Source organism: Cajanus cajan, chromosome 3 (genome assembly GCF_000230855.2).
Source record: "Cajanus cajan strain Asha chromosome 3, NIPB_CcT2T_4, whole genome shotgun sequence".
Taxonomy (NCBI): Eukaryota; Viridiplantae; Streptophyta; class Magnoliopsida; order Fabales; family Fabaceae; genus Cajanus; species Cajanus cajan.
In genome coordinates, this window is record NC_138519.1 from 58444965 (window position 1) to 58466083 (window position 21119).

Consider the following 21119-nt stretch of genomic DNA (forward strand, 5'->3'; position numbering starts at 1 on the left):
TTTTTAAACTTTATAAAATTTGTAAATTTAATCAATTTATTGATAATTTTTAATTTAATAATTAAATTTTTGAAATTTAATGTGCATTACAAGTAACTCTAGTAAAAATTATTCTTGTCTATATGTATATATACTTCTCTTGCCATTTTTTTAATGATTCAATTAATTTTAAAATGTTGTTTTTTTTAAATTTTAAAAAGTTATAAATTTATGATGAATTTAGAATATGGAAAGTTTTAAAAGTTCAAGGGTTAAAAATTAATAAAAATTTGAAGGATTTTTAAAATAAGATATTAAGGTTTGAATAAGAGAAATTTTTAAGATTTATTTATTTTAGGTTAAATTTGATACTTTGTTAATAAATTTTGAGAAAAGTTAAAGTGCTTTACTTATTGAGATTTATAAAAAGATGAAATTAAAAATTATGAATTAGTTTTCTTTTTTGTACATATAAGTTTAAATTAAAATAAGGAAAAATCAGTCACCAACGTTTATTTTAAGATTTTCAATGAAAAAATTTATAACCTACTTTTTCTTCAAAGTAAGTTCACATAAAAGAATATAAAAGAAAAAAAAACTAATTTGATTTCAAATCATAACTAAAAGAAACAAAGAAACCTAACAAACTTTTGTAAAAGTCAAGATTCTCTTCATTTCTATTTCTTTTTTTTTTTCTATTTCTTTTATTACTAATGTTTCAAGAGTATAAATTTTACTCTCTCTAAAGTATATATCAATTTTATTTTATTTATTATATCAAAAGTTTAGAAAATGAAAAAAAATAATAATATAAAAGAGAATGAAGAGAATCTAAATTCTTCTTGGATGACTAAATTATGGATTTGTTTAAATTTTATTACCGTTATGTTTGGCAAAACTAATAAAAAAAACCCCGATTAATCAATTTGCAAGTTATTATTAGGACGTCGCCGACTTTGTCTTTTTTAATTCTCTTTTTTAAAAACAAATTTATGTTTTCTGTTACCTTTTTGAAGGAGTGTTATCTTTCTCTTCCACAATTCTTATTATTTCACTTTTTTTTTGTTCTTTACATTAAAAATAATTCCTTATATTTTAATTATTTAATGCAAATATACGTCTTGTCTTTTATTTGCTCCCTGTTAGTTCACGTTCGAAAAATTTATATTCTTTAGCTAAATTTTAATTTATAAGTATTGATGTGCTTTGGTAATAATTTATCATGAAATTAAAATTTTGTGGAAAAAAAGTGGTCTTGAATCCAAGAGTGGGGACTATTTTATAAGTATGGTCAAGCGTACACAGGATTTTCCACTCAAAGGTAAGTGGTCACTGTAGTGAAGGTGATGTTAAATTGAATTAGGACCGTGTGATTTGGACCATTAGAAATCATAGGGTTGGGATACAAACCTTGGATCTGAAGTACCTAGTTTTGGGACATAGATTCAAAGTCTTAATCAAAATTTTGGTTTATTGGCGTCACCGACAACACAAGGGTTTTCTTTTCTCCGCATTCATTATTGGGACCTTTTTCTAAATATGGCAAAGTACGCTATGTTATTTATGTGGACCGATTTGCAATATCTGAAAGATGTTACCGCAGGTAAAGTGTAAGTCATTCTAAACGTTGATTTAATAAATGTTATTATATCAGACGGTTAAGATTATAGAACCATGATGGACCAATCTTATTGAAGTCCATGTCATGCCATGCCTTAGAGGGATTTTTACAGGTTACTTCTTTTAATAAAGTTTTTCATGTCGGACAATATAGGAAAAATTTGAAAGATTAAATAATTAAATAATATATAAGTAGAAAATGATATTTATCTTATAAATTAATTTTGTAAGGTTGAGTTGAGATTAAATTTATTATTCTAATATGGTATCAGATCTTAAATCTTTAAAAAGGATAATCTATCATAGATCATTACAAAAAGGATCATTCATCATTTATTCACATACTAAATCAAATAATGTTGAATGTGAGAGGATATATTTAACACTGATTAAATATTAAACAATTAAATAGTATATAAGTAGAGAGCAATTCTCATCTTATAAATTGATTTTATATGGTTGAGTTAGGCTTAAATCTATTATTTTAAAAGATAAAATTTATGTGAAGTTAATTTAATTATGTTAAAAAATATATCAATTTTTAATATTTTTGGTGAAATTAATGATATGGTCATTCGAGAGCTTCTGTGGATGGTGACTCGGTGGGTGGATGCTTGCTGAGTCAGCCCAATGCGTGTATGCTTTCTGACTCGGGTGTTTTTTTGGTTCGTTCCTGGAGTATCCACCGCCGACAGTAGCGACTAATCTCCTCACTACGTTGGAGGCACCTCAAAGGGTGGGATAGCTGACCTCAAGATTTAACGCGGCTGCATACACAAGGCAAGATTCGAACCCTTGACCTTGTTTAAGCGTGGATCAACCCCTACCGCTGAACCACACGCTTGGGATTTGACTCGGGTGTTTGAAAAGTTGGAAACTAATTCTTCAAAATCTGCAACAAATTCCATATAAAGGTCCAAAACAACACTTAGTTAAATTAACATTATTTAAGAAACGAGTTAATAGAAATATTTGTTTTCGATTTTAATTATTAAAAATTATAATATATAATTGCAATTAAAAACTATTCTTGTTCAATGTTTTAAATAATTTACTTTAGAAAAAATAGAATATAAAATTTGATATACTTTTATATATATATATATATATTAAAGTTTCATATCATATCGTTACACAAACATTATTGGATTTCTTTTGTTTTACAACCGAAATAGACTAATGAATTTTTTTTACCATTGCTAATCGGATGGATGAAATTTGAGGTGTTTGCTACATCTTTAAGAAATAGAATGAAAAAATAAATAAAAGGAAGAAAAATAAGTAAAAAACATAACAGTAAATAAGTAAATAATTAAAAATATTTTTAAATAATTATTTAACTTTAATCGATTAAATCTAAAAATTTAATTCACTATTTAAAGTATAACATATTAAATCTTTGAATTCAATTTTTTTTAAAATAAGAATATATATTTTAAAAGATAAAGTGCATTTATAATTGTTGATTATGAAATCAACTTGAAAATTGTGATAAAATTAAAATTTTATATTATAAAATTTAAATTAATTATAATATTAATTATTAATTTTTTAATTCATAATTATTATTAAACTTTATTATATTTAGAATCAAATCCTAAATGTTTCAAATTTGAAACATCAACTTCAAGTTGCATTCGATTAATATGTTATCATTCGAAACAGTAACTTTAAACAGCAAAATAAAAAGGTGGTGAGAACTACTTTTTTTTTTACCCAACATCTAATTTATCAAACACTCGATCTTATTTTCACCATCACATTTTTAGTCTCTGCTTATCCTTCGCATGTCTTATACATATCCACGATACCAAACATCGTTAATGTTATTCTATATTAGAGTGAAAAATACTATTCTTCATTTTTGTCTTTTTTATTCTATTATTTCACTAGAATATTATAGTTGTCACCTATCTTATTTGTTTTGATTTGTTATTTTGTAATCATCCCTTTACAACTATATCAATAAGGGGTAACTTCTATAAAAGACTCCCATATGTTGTATTCTTTTAAAGAATGAGTGAAATGAAATGAAATATAATCTTTTACAACTTAATTTTTCTTTCTAATCTTCTCTATCATGGTATCCAGAGCCAATGGTTTTAGAGAAAAACCTTAATCCTTTTCTCTCTCTCTCTTTTTTTTTTTCCTTATATGGCAATCGTGAATTCCAACCCTTATGCACCCCAATATTTTAATATCGCCATCACCGAAAAACTTGATGATTCGAATTATCTTTACTAGCAACGAAAAATCGAACTCGTTATCAAGTCGCATAAGCTTCAAGTTCTTCCTTAATCCTTTGATTCCTTCATGGTATCTAAATTATGATGATCGTGCCATTGACAAGGTCAATCTTGAGTATGAAGATTGGGAAGTTCAAGATTAGATGTTGCTCACTTGGTTTCAATCAACTTTGTCGAAATTGATTCTCTCTCGTGTCATTGGCTTCGTTCCCTCTTATCAAGTCTGGGAAAAGATTCACGAAAATTTTCACATGCAAACGAAGGTACGCAGACGTCAACTCCGTACTGATCTTCATGCTACTTCTCTTAATGGTAAAACAATGCGTGAGTTTTTGTCTTAGATCAAGAACATTGCTAACGAACTTGCTGGAGTAGGACATCCTATCCCTCTTGAAGAATATGTTGATGTGATTTTAGAAGGTTTACCACAAGATTATGCACCGGTTGTTTATGTTATTAAAAGCAAGTTTGCTACTCCTCCGATTGTTGAAGTTGAAACTCTTCTTCTTGAGCATGATTCTCGCGCCAATAAATTTCGCAAAAAATCATTTTCTCCTTCTATTAACTACACTCATGGATATGCTCGAGGTAGTGGAAATAGTGGTGGTGGCAATAGTGGTCGTCGCGAAGATAGTTCTAGCAAAGGTCGTGAAGGATGTTTTGCAAACTTTCAATGCTAGATTTGCTTAAAATATGGTCATATTGCCAATATTTTCTTTTACAGAGTTGATGCAAATTATCAACCTCATGACTCTCTGGTTCTATATGATCCTTCGACTCTACAACCTGTGCAGTTCAACCTCTCTTAATCCAACACCAGAACCTTTAATACTTGGGTGAATCCCACCTCAAAGCAACCCAATTAAGACACTAATATCAACTCGGTCACTCCCAATGCTATGCTAGCCAATACTTCTTCTTAGGGTGTTGCCAACTCTACTTGGATCCCTAATTCAGGTGCTTCCTTCCATATCACTGGTGAGCCTCAGAATGTACATCAGATAGGTCACTTTGATGGCCCGAACCAAATCTTCATTGGAAATGGTCAAGGTTTACATATTAATGGTTCTAGTTTCTCCTATTTCTTGTCCCCTATTAACTCAAATTTTTGCTTTAATTTGAACAATCTTCTTCATGCTCCCTCCATCACAAAACAATTGTTAAGTGTTAGTAAATTTGCCAAAGACAATTCGATGTACTTTGAATTTCACTCTTATTGTTGTTTTGTGAAATCTCAAGCAACCAATGAAATCTTACTTCAAGGAGTGGTTAGTACTGATGGGCTTTATTCCTTCCCGAATCTAGAGCTTCAAGGCCCCTTTGTGTTGGTGTCCTCTTCAACGACACCATCTCTTGATCTTGTTATGTCTACTTGTTCCAATGTTGTTTTTAATTCCACTAATGTAACTAAAATTTCTGATGTATCTTTGACTCTTAGTTCTCACACTATGTGACATACTAGGCTTGGTTACCCCAATTCTCATGTTCTTAAACTTGTTTTTAATCATTGTAAAATTGTTCCATCTAATAGAAATGTTTTTGAGTTTTGTTCTTCATGTTGTGTAGGGAAGTCTTATAGACTTCCTTCCTCTATTTCTGAATCTATTTACTCTACTCCCTTAGATTTAATTTTTACTAATTTATGAGGACCATCTCATGTTGTTGCACATTCTGGTTATGTTTACTATGTTTCCTCTATTGATGCTTTTTCTAAATTTACATGGATCTATCGTTTGAAATAAAAATATGAAACTCTATTTGTCTTTCAACAATTTAAAGTTATGGTTGAACTTCAGTTAAATACCAAAATTAAAAGCATCCAATATGACTAGGGGAGGGTGTCGCAACCCGAAAATTTCCGATCTCGCGACTAATGGTTTAGACATCCGTTTGAAGGTCTCATTAATTAAGGAATGCCCAGACGTCAGACTAATCCTTAATTAATGGTTTTGAAAATAGGTTCATGGAGTCGCCACCAATGTTTTACTCAAAACATTGGAAAAAGAAAAGGTTTTTAAAAGTCCAATAATGGCCTTGATAACCAAAATTGGGTTCGGGGGTCGATTACATGTAGGGAAGGTATTAAGCACCCCTACAACGCCCTAAATCGGTACCCTATGATGAAGATAACGTAATAAGAATTAATAATTTAAATATTTAATCCCCTATATTAATGATTATTTACACGAAAATTAAATTATACGGTGAACTCTAAGATATCTACATAATTGCGTTTATTATAGCAATATATAAAATAAAAGAAGAGAAAGATAGAACAAGATATTGATGAGTAATACCTCGTAGCAAGCTTTATTAGATCTTCAACTATGGAGATTTTAGGTGCTTTGCGGCAATCTTTTACACTACAATATGCCTCACAAAACTCAAGAAATACAATAGGAGGGAGAGAGAGAGAAATTTCGAGCTCTAAGGAGTTTTGGACGAAATTTTTGGAGTCCTCTGAACTGTGGCCAAGATTTCTATTTATAGGCATCAGACGTGGGTCGGAACGGCCCGTTCTAGATTTGAAACGGCCCGTTCTGGATTTGAAACGGCCCGTTCCGGATTTGAAACGGCCCGTTCCAGATTCGAAACGGCCCGTTCCGGATCCGAACATTATGTATTATTTTTGCACCCTAGAATGGCCCGTTCTGAAATGAGAACGGCCCGTTGTGGGATACAAATTTTAGTCCCTTTGATTGGTTTGGAACGGCCCGTTCTAGTTTGGAACGGCCCGTTCTAGTCTGGAACGGCCCGTTCCAACCTACAATTTTAGGCCTTCTTAGGAGTCTCGGAACGGGCCATTCCAATTCAAGAACGGGTCGTTCCAGACTTTGAAACAAACCATTCTGAATTTGGAACAGCCCGTTTCGGGCCACTAAAAATAGTTGATTTGGGCTTTTGGGCCCTCTAATGTCCTATCTTGTTGTTTGTATGCCCCCAGACGAAATTGGGTGTCTACAGTTGCCCCTCTTTACTTGTCCTTTGGAATGGATGTGTTACTTCTCCAAAGGCAAGTAAAGACGTAGACATTTTGTCCGGGTCTTCTTCTCGTCTCTGTGTTGATGCTTCTACATTGCTTCCCTTGGACAGGTGTATTTGCTCTTATCCTCACCCTTTAGAGCAGTTGAACATTGATTGCGTGCTCTATTGGGTAACAAGGTTGACAAACTGTACACCTGATCTTCAGTCTTCGAGTAGAAGCTCCATTTTTTCTCTTGTGATAATGTGTCCCTTTATTTGTATCTTGTTTAAGAGGGAGGATTATTATGGCTGGCCTCTCCAGGCTGCCTATTGAATGGTGAGTATTGTTATGTCTGGCCTCTCCAGGCTGCCTGCTGATATTGTGAGTATTTTTGTGCCGGCCTTTCCAGCCTGCCTGCTGATATTGTGAGTATTGTTGTGCCGGCCTCTCCAGGCCGCCTACTGATGTTGTGAGTATTTTTGTGCCGGCCTCTCCAGGCCGCCTGCTGATATTGTGAGTATTATTGTGTCGGCCTCTCCAGGCCGCCTGTTGACATTGTGATTATTGTTATGCCGGCCTCTCCAGGTTGTCTGTTGATGTTGTGAGTATTGTTGTGCTGGCCTCTCCAGGCCGCCTACTGATATTGTGAGTATTGTTATGTCGGCCTCTCCAGGTCGCCTACTGATGTTGTGAGTATTGTTATGTCAGCCTCTCCAGGTCGCTTGCTGATGTTGTGAGTATTGTTGTGCCGGCCTCTCCAGGCCGCCTGCTGATATTGTGAGTATTGTTATGTCGGCCTCTCTAGGTTGCCTGCTGATGTTGTGAGTATTTTTGTGCTGGCCTCTCCAGGCCGCCAGCTGATATTGCGAGTATTGTTATGCCGACCTCTACAAGCTGCCTGTTGATGGTGAGTATTGTTATGTCAGCCTCTCTAGGTTGGTTGTTGATGGTGATTTGATTGCCCCTTTTTCTTTGGGAGGACGTCTGATGAAGACGAGGATTGCTGGTAGGTGGTGCCCTTATGATGGTGGGCAAAGGAGTAAATGGGTGGCAGGGGTTCTGGTACTGCCCCTACCATTTGAGTATTGTGATGCCTCTCCAGGCGTATGTTGAGGTTTGTTGATGACTGATTGTTTGATTGTTGATGCCCCTGGTTTGGGCTACTTTTGCTCAGGTGATGTCAATTGGAACTTGTGTTTCCCTTTTTGGCTTTTTGAGATGCAAAGAATGCTAAATGCTTATTTATGCATGATGGTAGTTTTTTCATATTTTGAATAATTCCCCTTTGATAAAGAAAATTTTCTAAGTGTGTGAAATGTTTTTTTTTTAGATGCATGCGATGCATATTTTAGTTTCCCCCTTTTTTAGATGGTGGCTTTTCTTTTCTCTTTCCCACAAATGAATTGCTTTGATTGATGTGCAACATTAGTCATATTGGGCGTTTGGTGTATTGAGTCATCTCGGGGCTCCCTTTTTTCTTTTTGTTTAGAAACCCTAATTTTTGCCTAGGATGTATCCTAGCGGGTATTTTTTGCTCTTTTCATTTGCCCTAATTTTTGCCTAGGATGCCCTTTACGGGTTTTCATCCCAGCGGGTCATTTTCTTTTTTTTTTCTTTTTTTTGTACTTGTTTAAATTTTGACAACCATCAACAATATACGTCATTAAGATTGGACAAGACAGAAAGGAAAGAAAAAGATGATTTAGAATGAATGGTTAGTGGAGGTAGGATGATTTATAATGAATGGGTAATGGAGGTAGGATGATTTAAAATGAATGGGTAGTTGAGGTAGGTGAGTGTTTAAGTTTTTTAAACAAACATTTCCTTGGATAATTATTATAATCATTCTCCTAATTATCTTGAACTACATATTTGAGTCTTGGGCAGAGTCTTCGTATTTCGGCCTCTTATAAAAGTATTCAAGCCGCCTGTCGGATTCCAACTTGCAGAGTCGTCACTTGCTATTTTTCTTTTTTAGATCCCTAATTTTTGCCTAAGACGTGTCTTAGCGGGAACTTTTGATTGATTTTTTTTTGCCTAAGATGCCCTTTGCGGGTTTTCATCCTATCAGTATTTTGCAAGTGATATTGTTTTTTGGCATAACACTTCTTTGCTTTGACAAAATCTCCTTCCATACGCGTTTGGGAGGACCAGCGTCTTTGATGGTTAACACTGCCCCCCATCCCGTACACCAAGGATAAAGATGCTGCCCTGGCCTATGGGTGTTAAGAGTTCTTTCATGGGCCGAGATTTGTGCTTCCTTTATCAGCCAAATTGAGTTGAAGTTTTTGTAAGACTCCTTTTGTGCAATGAGAATATTATGGTTCTGCATTTGATCACTTTTCTCATCTTTGTGTGTTTCAAGGAAGTGATTTCCTTATCTGCCTTAGACTCAGATAGTGCGTCGTAGATATTCAGAGTTTTGATTAGTTTTATTATCTACAGTCATGTTTTTTTTTTCTTTTTCATGGTGATTGATTTTGGAATTTAATGTGTGACACAAGAGAGAAAAGAATAAACATGAGATTTATGAAATGACGTATATTATTTGATGAATGCAAAAAAACTTGTACAAACCCTTATTTTTTGAACTCGTGACCGTAGGTGAAGGTCATGAGTTTGAGTATTTTTTTTTGGAAAAAGAGAGCCCCTAACAACTATCGTTCCAAAATGGTTACTCATCTAGTCATTCCTTGATGTGTGTTGTGTTGGCCTCAAACTTGAGTTGCCCAGCGTTGATAAGCTATTGCACACGACATTTCAAAGCATTGCAATTTTCTATGGAGTGGCTCGCTGCCCCGGCGTGATAATCGCATGTTTCTTCGAGCCTATACCATAGTGGGTAAGGCGGTTGCTGCTTTCTTTGTGGTGGAGTTCTTACCAGCATGGATGCCTTCACCAATTGAGGGAATAGCTCTGTGTAGCTTATAGGAATTTTATCAAGTTCCCTTTCTGCTTTTGGTGATGCTTTGGTCGTTCGAGGAGTAGCAGAAGAGGTTAGAACATTGATTTCATTTCCCCCAAAAGTCTTCTTATACCCTTGGCTTTCGGGAAATTTTCCTATCTTCCCACTTTTTAGACCTTGCTCGACTCTATCCCCGATAGTGACTATGTCGGCAAAGAGAGTCGAAGTGTTCCCTATCATCTTGTCATAATAAGGTCCACTTAAGGAGTTAATGAACATTGTCACCATCTCTTTGTTAGATAATGAAGGTTCTATTTGCGCAACCAATTCTCTTCATCTTTGTGCATAGGTTCTGAAGGACTCATCGCCCCTCTTGCTTAAACTTTGTAAATTAGACCTATCAGGAATTAGGTCGATGTTATACTTGTATCGACGGAGAAAAACATCGACTAACTGTTTCCATGTTTGGATCTTCCCTCCATCCAACTGCATGTACCAGTTGAGAGCAACATCTGAAAGGCTTTCCTGAAAATAGTGTATCAGGAGCTTTTCATTGCCCACGTAGGCTGCCATCTTCCTACAGTACATTGTTAGATGTCCTTTTGGACAACTGGCCCTAGTGTACTTTTGGAAGTCAGGGATTTTGAACTTGGCCGGGAATTGGATGTCCTGCACTAGGCACATATCCACAACCTCTTGAACGTCAAAATTGTGGCCTTCCACAACTCTTAGTCTTTCTTCCAAGGCGTTCAGATGATCGTCATCGATGTTGCTATTACTATTGTTGTGTTGCAATTTGTTCATGGCCTCAAGCATTCTAGCCATTTGTTCCTTGAGCTGTTCGAGCTCCTCATTGAGGATACGATTTCTTTCCTCTAGGTCTTCCATAGCTTTTATCTTTTGAGCTCGTGTGAGTACGAAATGTTGAAAAGCCACCTTTAAGGGATAAGATAGTTTCCTATCAAGCTTATTTAAATGGTAATGCATGAAGGGAGTTTCTATCAAAGACTTGATGGCTCATCCTTGTCGAGAGGTGAGTTATCGGTGTTCCTCTTCATAATATTTTATGATGTGACAGAGGTCACATTGATTTCTCGTCTTTAATACAAATCTCCTTGTGATCCTAAATATATGATATGCATGTTCCCTTTTTAATCTCTCTTTTTATTTTATTTTATTTTATTTTAACTTTTTTGTTATTTTTCTTTTGGAAAATGTATGATGCCCCCTTTTTAAAGAAGGGATGTATGCTTCTCACAGATCTTATTTTCACACTAGGTTTTCTCTCATGATAATGTATTTTAATTTTATGTTTTTATTTACCTTGGGGGAATTATTAAAAATAAATGAATGGTTTAAATAAACAAAATGCAACAAACATATGCTCATACAATCCACAAACAGTCGCTTATAAATTCATGGTCTGTGGTCCCTGTTAAGAAAAGTGCATTATAGGGCGGTTCTAATTATCCTCACTTAGGTCTTAAGGCCCCTAAGGTGCCCCCATTATAGGGATCCAATATCTCTATCGCCGTCACCTGGCAAACTCTAAGGCCTGTTGCAGTATTTTGGACTAGAGTAACCGGTTATCACCTTGAGTGTGATTTCTGACAAGGCTCGTAGGCTCCAAGGCCAAACTTGGGTCGGTCGTACGTTAACCACTCCCTATGTTTAATACCCTCATGCCCCCGGGTGTAGGGGGAACTGTTGTGTGCTATGGTTTGTGTGCAGTTGTTAATTCAAACATGTGCGAAATTTAAACAAACATATAGATAATAAAGCCAAACAAATAAAGCAAGCAAAGTAAAGGGGAAAAATATTTAAATTATTATTTTTATTTTATTAACTTCATCAATTAAATGGGTCTGACCCTCTTTAAACGTCCCCAGTGGAGTCGTCATCTGTCGCAACCCGAAAATTTCTGATCTTGAGACTAATGGTTTAGACATCCGTTTGAAGGTCTCATTAATTAAGGAATGCCCAGACGCCAGACTAATCCTTAATTAATGGTTTTGAAAATAGGTTCATGGAGTCGCCACCAATGTTTTACTCAAAACATTGGAAAAAGAAAAGGTTTTTAAAAGTCCAATAATGACCTTGATAACCAGAATTGGGTTCGGGGGTCGATTACGTGTAGGGAAGGTATTAAGCACCCCTACAACGCCCTAAATCGATACCCATGATGAAGATAACATAATAAGAATTAATAATTTAAATATTTAATCCCCTTTATTAATGATTATTTACATGAAAATTAAATTATACGGTGAACTCTAAGATATCTACATAATTGCGTTTATTATAGCAATATATAAAATAAAAGAAGAGAAAGATAGAACAAGAGATTGATGAGTAATACCTCGTAGCAAGCTTTATTAAATCTTCAACTATGGAGATTTTAGGTGCTTTGCGGTAACCTTTTACACTACAATATGCCTCACAAAACTCAAGAAATACAATAGGAGGGAGAGAGAGAGAAATTTCGAGCTCTAAGGAGTTTTGGACAAAATTTTTGGAGTCCTCAGAACTGTGGCCGAGATTTCTATTTATAAGCATCAGACGTGGGCCAGAACGGCCCGTTCCGGATCTGAACTTTATGTATTATTTTTGCACCCTAGAACGGCCCGTTCTGAAATGAGAACGGCCCATTCCGGGGTACAGATTTTAGCCCCTTTGATTGGTTTGGAACGGACACAATTTTAGGCCTTCTTAGGAGTCTCGGAACGGCCCGTTCCAATTCAAGAATAGGTCGTTCCAGACTTGGGAACGACCTGTTCTGAATTTGGAACAGCCCGTTCCGGGCTACTAAAAATATTTGATTTGGGCTTTTGGGCCCTCTGATGTCCTATCTTGTTGTTTGTATGCCCCCGGACGAAATTGGGTGTCTACAGAGGGGAATATAGATCATTTACTGCCTTTTTTACAACTCATGGTATCACTCATAGATTGATTTGCCCTCACACACATCATCAAAATGGTGCAGTGGAAAGGAAACATAGATACATTGTTGAAATTGGCCTCACTCTTCTTCATAACGCTTCCTTAACTCTTACTTTTTAGGATTATGCTTTTTCAACTACAGTTTACCTAATTAATAGATTGCCCACTGCCTCATTGAATTTTGACATTCCTTTCACTGTTTTATTCAAACAAACACCAGATTACAAGTTTTTAAGGACCTTTGTGTTGAGATTGTTGAGATTTTTGAGTTAATTACTAAGTTAATTACTGAGTCAATTACTAAAGCCTTATGAAGATCTTTATGAAGACTGAAGAAGTTTAAGTTTTAATGATGTTAGCATTAGATTTGTTTAGTTTGCTTCATTCATTTTTGTATTTCATGGCTTATGTTGAAAAGGATAATGTATTGCTTGTTATTAGACTTAGGCTTGGATGTCTTTGCTTCTTGTGGTGAATTAATTTCAAAATTATGTCTTGTTTTAGAAAGCATAAAATTCATATTTTAACTTAATGTTTCTCATTTCATGTGAAAACATAATATATAAGAGATTATAATGTGTTTTGACATGAAATAGAACTTGGTTTATTCAAAAGAATTCATAATTAAGTTAGGTAATAAATTACCATGTGAGATAATAGATTACTGAAACTTAGTTTTGAAGTGGAATTTAACATCTTCTCTGTGATAATCGATTACCAAATGAAGTAGTTGATTACCATGGTGACTTTTGAGTGAAAACAAGTTGAAAAAGTATCAAGATAATCAATTACCAACATTAGTAATCGATTACCACTGTTGAAAAATGAGTTCTATGATTTCTGGAACACGAGATAATCAATTACTAGGATCAGTAATCGATTACCTCTGTTCCTGTTTCTCAGATTTTAGTTTTCATTAAAAATTGGTAATAGATTACCTGATATTGGTAATACATTATTGTTGTTACGAATTTTTAATGTTGAAATCTTACTTGCTTTATAAATATAACTCTTTTCAAAAACTTAAAAAGTGGATGACATATTTGATTAGAAAGATCAAAGAGTGAGAAAGAAAAACATTTTCAAAAATTTGAAAATTAGTTTTTGAGTGAAGATAAAATATTTTCAGAATAATTGAAGAGCAAACAAACTCAAGAAAGATGTTATCTTGAAATAAGTTCAAGAAAGTCAAGAAAGCTAAACAATTTATTGTGAAAGATCAATCTGCACTATAGGTGTATCTTTTCTGATCTTGTAACTCTTGTATGTATAGCTGGACATGCTATGGTATGTGACTCTTTGAGATAAGGGTATCTCATGAGAGAGTGAAAGAGAAATCTTTAGGTTTTCTCAAGTGGATTCTTGAGGTGCAAGAATTCTAGAGATTGTATAATCTTTTGGGATCAAGATTAGGTGATTGTGTTTTCTGATTATAATATTTCTTGTACATGGTGTTTGTAAAGAATATTATAGTAGAAAGACTGGATTTAGCGGGGAGCTAAGTTTGAAATTGGATGTAAGCCTTTGTATGGCTGAACCAATACAAATCACTTTTCAATTTCTCTCTTTACTTTCATATCTTGTTATAGTTCATATTGAATTGGTAAAAAGAATTTCAAGAAAGTAAAAGAAATATTTTTTGAATATTATAGATTGCTGATTTGTGAAATCTGATATGATATATGCAATCTAGTAATAAATTGAAAGAAAGTAATTACTAAAATCAATTTGGATTATAACATCTATTTCGCTGTGTAATAAATATGATATACTTTGTATCTTGTTTGGTTTGTAATCTGAATTCAATTAGTAAAAAGTTGTATGAGAAAGAAAGAAATTAGCAAGAAAGCAAGAAATACCATTAGAAGCCGTCTAAGAGAATAATCTATTCAACCCCCCTTCTAGATTTGTGTTCTACCCAGGACCAACACTCTGGATGTGTTTGCTTCCCTTTCTTAAGACCCTATACTACTCATAAACTTGATTTCAGATCCCAGAAATGTGTGTTTCTAGGGTATTCAAATTCTCACAAGGCTATAGTGTCTGTTTACTTTAGGTAGAATTTACATTTACAAGGATGTGATTTTTGATGAAACAAGGTTTCCTTACCTTGACCTTTTCCAGCACAATTCCACTAAAGTAACCTCCCCTTCTCAATACTTCACTCTCAATCCAAATTTGTCTCCTCCATGTTCTAATCCTATTGCATCCTCTCTACCTTTTATTCCTATTTTAGAAACTAGTAATCATAGTGTTCAAGATAATACTTTATCTGTGTCACCCACAATGTCACAATCCACTTCCAGCCCTTCATCCTCCTCTACGTCTTCTGCTCACACTAATAATGTTTCCAGAAGTATTAATAATCATTCTATGCAAACCAGGTCCAAGTTTGGGATTTATAAACCTAAGATGCCCCCTTCTTTATTTTTGGCTCATAGTGAACCAAAAAATGTAAAACAAGCTCTAAGTTATCCATATTGGTTTTCCGCCATAAAGCAAGAATACTCTACCCTATTGCAAAATCACACATGGGATTTAGTTCCCTTACCCTCTAACAGACAAGTTGTTGGGTGTAAATGGCTATTTCGGGTTAAAGAAAATGTATATGGGTTTATCAACAAATTTAAAGCTCATTTGGTGGCAAAAGGGTTTCATCAAGTTCATGGTTTTGATTTTCATGAGACATTTTCTCCTGTTGTTAAACCTATCACCATTAGAGTCATCATTACTCTTGCTCTTACACTACTACAGGATGTATTATCTACATCGATTCTGGAAGGTAATCTACATCAGTTATAAAACCGATGTAGAATAGAGCGACTTAGAAAAACAAACACTTCTACATCAGTTGTCAGAAAAACTGATGTAGATTTGCGTACAAATCTACATCGGTTGTAAGTAAAACCGATGTATATTTTACCACTATTCTACATCGGTTATACCAACAACCGATGTAGATGTGTTGGAAACCGATGTAGATTGAATTTAAAAAAAAAAAAGCTTCATTTATTTTTTTAGATTCTTTCTAGGTTATCTGTATAAACACACACACACACACACACACACATATATATATATATATATATATATAAGCAAGTGTAATGGCCTTCTTACTCCTTTCCATGTATATATAAAGGGAAAAAGAAATATAGGAATATAGGATAAGCTCCTTATACACATTTTTCAAAAGAAAATTTAACAAAATGATTAATGCTCTCAACACACATGTTGTTATCAGTTATTGTGTATATTATGAAGATATTAAGCAACATGTTTGTTTAAGAAAGTAACATTATCTTAGCAAAAACCACTACCAATACTAATATGTTGACACTAAATAAAGGTTTAAGAAAATCACGAATACTTTTCTCTTGGGTCCAAAAGTCATGGGCGAAAATTCAATCACTTCCCATGTGAAATAATCTATTCTGCCTGCTTTGGCTTAATAAAGACTAGTGCCAGACATTTAATAATCCAATAAGAATTGATATTTATTCATTCTTAAAATTGCAACATGTAAACAAGCACATATAAATAAATCAGATGGACAAAGTAAACAAGTTAAGTGCCAGACAATGATTAAACAGGGTTTTGCTAATTTGACCAAATTTACAATTGCACGAGCTATGAAAAACTATCCATACTTAATCAAATGCAGAAGTTTAAATAATACCTATTATTGTTTGCTCGCAAAACTTCTAATTGTGTCAGCTGCCCTATTTCATTTGGAAGGCCACCCAATTTGTTATTGGAAGCATGCAACTCCCTTAAAGAGGTAAGAGATTTGAGTGCTGGTGGAAAAGTAGTTAAACTGCATAATTCATGTTAAATAAGAAAAATTACATTATGATTAATAGACATAATTCTTGATCATCTTCAAACATAAAGATCTAACAGCCAAAGGTAAAAAGAATTGAAGTATTTCTTCTAACTATGCAAAGAAATCAAGCTAGAAACTAGTTTATAGGTTATCCACATTCCATTTTAAATTTTGAAACTGTCCAAACTCCAAGCCAAAAATTTGACTTGTTTGGCCTTTGATTAATTTGAGGTAAGAGATCATGTCCACACTTTGTATTTAGATTTAACAATCTAGACCTACAAATTATTTGGCTTAGTAAAAATCTATCTGCAATAGGAATTTAAGGATTCAAGTCCAACATCTTGTTCTTATTCTTATTTAAACTATAGTATTTAAACTTGTATAATTAGAAATCAGCACCTGTGACTTTGATATAGTAATTTCCTTATATTACCTACATGATATTCAAAAGAAAAGGAAAGTAGTTTTATCTTATATGTTTTAAAATTCTTCATGCAGGGTAGTGATCATCTATGAGTTAAATACATATATTATATATTCTCCAGCCAAAAATAAAAAACAACAACGTATTTTGATTATTATTATTTTTTCAATTTCTCTAGGCATATTTTCTAAGCCCAATGAGAAATAACCTATCACAGAAAAAATATAGTCAAAGATATGCACTTATCAGATATGCACACATATACACAAAAACACATAGAGTATAGCCAATACTCCTTAAACTTCCAACCAAAGATTGAGCAGTAGTTCAGACTAGCCTGAAAGAAGATGCTAGCAGAACGTAAGGTAGGAACAGTTTCAGATGAGGGTGCATTCTCTTTCACCACTCGTACAAAATATTCAATTTCCCACTCTGCCCACTGAACAATTCTGTTGGTATACACAGGATTATCTCCAAAAATCAAAGCAGATTCCTTTATTGTAAGTGATATTACAGAAAACACAATCTTAGATAATGTAGAAGGAAATGTTTCGGGACAGAGAGAACTTGAGGGAAGCAAAGCCTCAATTCTCTTTTGGAGGTGAGACTGATAAAATTTTAGCATTAGTTGATGTGCTAGAGGACCTTTTCCAAGTTTTATTAAACCATTTAAGGCTGTTTTCAGCTCAGGATAACTAACAGAAGGTTGTTCAGTCACTAGTACATCAATGTTTTCCAAGAAAAATATTTTCTGGTCATTAATCTCATTTGGTAAGGGTTCAAGGAGTTCAGGTAGTTCAGGTTCATGCTGAATTTCAACAACATCATTGCTTGACTGATTCCACTCTTCCAATTCACGACAGACACCAGTCATTAAATCCTGAACAAGAATACCTTGTGCTGAGATATGCTTCTATAGCTCAATCAACTCATGCTTTACTTCCACGGCCTTTTCAGATATCCTACAATATGAAGAACAACAAAATTTGTATTCATATAATATGGTTGAGTTAAGTTATTTGAATTGTTACAAAAATATGTTGTTTTATAGTTCAGGTTGCAAACTTGTTAGAAATATTAAATACGAATCATTCATAGCCTTCTAAGTTCTACTAACAGTTTAAGCTTTTGCAAAGCTAGGCCTTTCAACCATACAGTTAAGTGTCCAATACTTTACACCCATGTTCCCCAGATTAAATTAATTTTCATCTCAAGATAGAGAGCTAGTGCTTTGTGCAAATTTCAAGTTCAAGCCCAAAAAATAGCTTGTGTTTCAGGGTGTGTTGAACATAATAAAGTATAACCAACTTACTGTGCAATCTATCAACAACTTGAGCTTTTTCTTGATAGAACTAAACAAATAAAAATAATACCAGCTTGTTCCTCATCCTCCACTACAACACCCATACAACAGAAACCTCTAACAAACTATGCTTGCAACAGGACTGGTGAATTACAATGGTTACTTTGCTCACTTAATAATGCTACCTATAATTCACACTTACCACTCGAGAAAATGAAACTTTCTTAGAACCAAATTGGTATGGTGGGTGGGAACGGAGCTGATAAACTCACGAGTCAACTTTCAATACAACTTCACTAAAAATTATCTATGAATTTTTTATCTCCATTAAGATGTTAACCATTTTCTGAGACAGCTATTAAAGGCATGGTAGATCTAATTAACAAGCACCCTATTCCCCCCATTCCAATTTGAAAAATATCAACATAAAATTTACAAGCGAGTTCTTTGCAAGAAATTACCAATCAAGGAAATAAGATCGCTAGCTTCTGTTTCTACTATAGAATCAACAAGCAAATGTATGCCGTACGTTCCATTTTACACTGATTCAAGAAAGAAGAACGAAAAAAGCAAACATATAAATGACATATGCTACCTCAAGAAAGCCAAGAACTTGGAGTGCATGTTGCCGCATAAGTTTTCCACCGCATATTTCAAGTCTAGAAGCTCGTAGCAAAACTTTCTAATCCCCTGAAAGTTAGGCAAGTTGGTTTCAGCACCTTGTGAAATTATAAAAAAAATCCCAAAATAGTTTGCAGTTAACTTACAAATCTTTTGCTTTTCCCTTTGGCGAAGAACTCGTGCAAGACCACTACCACATTTCGAGACAGCTCCTCGGAGAGGTTTGTGGATTTGGTGCACCACTCGCGAGAGCTCCTTCGAGACCGCGCGTTTGTGGATTTGGATGACTAGAAGAGCCTGCGAGAGTGTGTGTTGAATTCGTGAGAGAGACACTGTGTCGAGAGGTTTGTGGATTTGGCGCACCACTCGTGAGAGCTCCTCCGAGACCGCGCATTTGTGGATTTGGATCACCAGAAGGCCCCGCGAGAGTGTATGTTGAATGGCGCAAGAGAGACGCTGTGTCGAGATGGTGAAGGGGCTGCGAAAATTTGGCTTTAGTTTTACATTGGTTAAATGCAAAACCCGGCCTAAAATAATATTGTCATTCGATTTTTACATCGGTCAGAAATAGACTCGATGTAGAATAGTTTACATCTTCAATTTATTTATAAAACTGCCACCGCGTTTCTTATTTACATCGTTTGTAGAGGAACTAATGTAGATGTAATGATGTAAAACAGTAATTTTGTAGTAGTGTTACTTATAATTGGGATTTATTTCAATTGGATGTGAATAATATTTTTCTTAATGGCTTCTTGGAAGAAATAGTTTACATGATGCAACCCCTTGGATTTGAAGTTGAAGACAAGTTTCTTGTTTGTAAGCTCAACAAGGCTCTCTATGGTCTTAAATAAACGCCTAGGCAGTGGTTTGACAAACTTAAGTTCACTCTTATTGAGTTTAGTTTTCAGGCTAGTAAATGTGATCCTTCTTTGTTCATGTGCAAGCATCAAGATCAGATTATCTTTCTTCTAGTCTACGTGGATGATATTATCATTACTAGCAGTTCTTCTTAATTTATTCAGCAAATTATTGATCAACTTAACTCCACATTTTCACTGAAATAGCTGGGCCAATTAGACTATTTCTTGGGTATTGAGATCAAACATCTACTTGATAAGTCCCTTCTCATGACTTAAAGCAAGTGCATTAGAGATCTTCTACATAAAACCTCAATGGTTGAAGCTCATCCAATTTCTTATGTTATGCTCTCTGGCTGCAAATTATCCAAGTCCGGTGCTAATTTATTTTAGGATCCAACTTTTTATAGGTTTGTAGTTGGTGCTTTGCAATATGCTACTCTCACAAGACCTGAAATAAGTTTTGCAGTTAACAAAGTTTGCCAATTCGTGGCAAATCCCTTATATTCTCATTGGGTGACTGTGAAAAGAATCCTAAGATATCTTAAGGGTACTATTTCTCATGGTCCTTAGATGAAATATGTTCTTACTGGCAAATCTTTCTCCATTATAGCAATGTGTGATACTGATTGGGCCTCTAATATTGATGACAAAAAATCTACCTCTGGTTTTGCTATATATTTAGGACCTAATTTGATTTCTTGGTGGTCTAGAAAGCAACAAGTTATAGCTTGATCCAACACTAAAGTTAAATACCACAGTATAGCTCACACCTCCGTTGAGTTAACATGGGTTCAGGCTTTGTTACAGGAACTTTAGGTTCCTTTTTCCATTCCTGTTCTACTTTGTGATAACCAAAGTGTAGTAGTTATTGCTCACAATCCCATTTTTCATAGTCGCACTATACACATGGAAATCAATGTATTTTTTGTTTGAGAGCAGGTTTTATCCAAGTAGCTTCTAGTTTACCATATTCTAGCTTTGGATCAATGGGCAGATGTATTGACCAAGCCTCTTTCTCCAGACAGATTTCAATTTCTTAGAAACAAAAATGTGAATAGTTTTTCTGACAAACCTCCACTTTGAGTTAGAATATTCTAGTTGTCACCTGTCCTATTTGTTATGGTTTGTTATTTTGTAATCATCACTTTCTAGCTGTACCAATAAGGGGTGGCTTCTATAAAAGGCTCCCATTGTATTCCTTTACAGAATGAGTGAAATGAAATGAAATATACCCTTTTAAAACTTATTTTTTCTCTTCGATCTTCTCTATCATTCTAGCATAGTAATTTTGAGCCAAATTAAAAGAAGGAAAAGTATAACTAAATTTAGCCTTTGTGAATAATCAATTTTATCCGGACTCACAAAAGTGATGAAATAGACATCTACTATGAAGGGAAGGAGCTCCCGAAACATGCCGACAAGAAGAC

General features: G+C 34.4%; 1 protein-coding gene across 4 annotated transcripts; it reads right to left on the reverse strand.

The window, feature by feature from the left end:
* Positions 1-390: 390 nt before the first annotated feature.
* On the reverse strand, positions 391-19380 carry LOC109810300 (exocyst complex component EXO84C). 4 transcript variants are annotated; one of them, XR_014432505.1, is made up of 5 exons: positions 18976-19380; positions 18804-18898; positions 17800-17867; positions 6143-16469; positions 391-2491 (listed from the first exon to the last, which is right to left on the reverse strand). XR_014432505.1 is itself a non-coding variant. In XM_083070998.1 (4 exons), the coding sequence occupies exons 3-4, from the start codon at positions 17777-17779 to the stop codon at positions 16404-16406; spliced, it is 603 nt and encodes a 200-aa protein (XP_082927124.1). In that variant the 5' UTR covers positions 17780-17867; positions 18804-18898; positions 18976-19350; the 3' UTR covers positions 8409-16403. The 4 variants fall into 4 exon arrangements, 1 of the variants encoding a protein (XP_082927124.1); XR_014432504.1 differs by having other exon boundaries at positions 16332-16469; positions 17243-17867; positions 18976-19350; XR_014432506.1 differs by lacking the exon at positions 391-2491 and adding an exon at positions 17243-17354 and having other exon boundaries at positions 8409-16469; positions 18976-19348.
* Positions 19381-21119: the final 1739 nt, after the last annotated feature.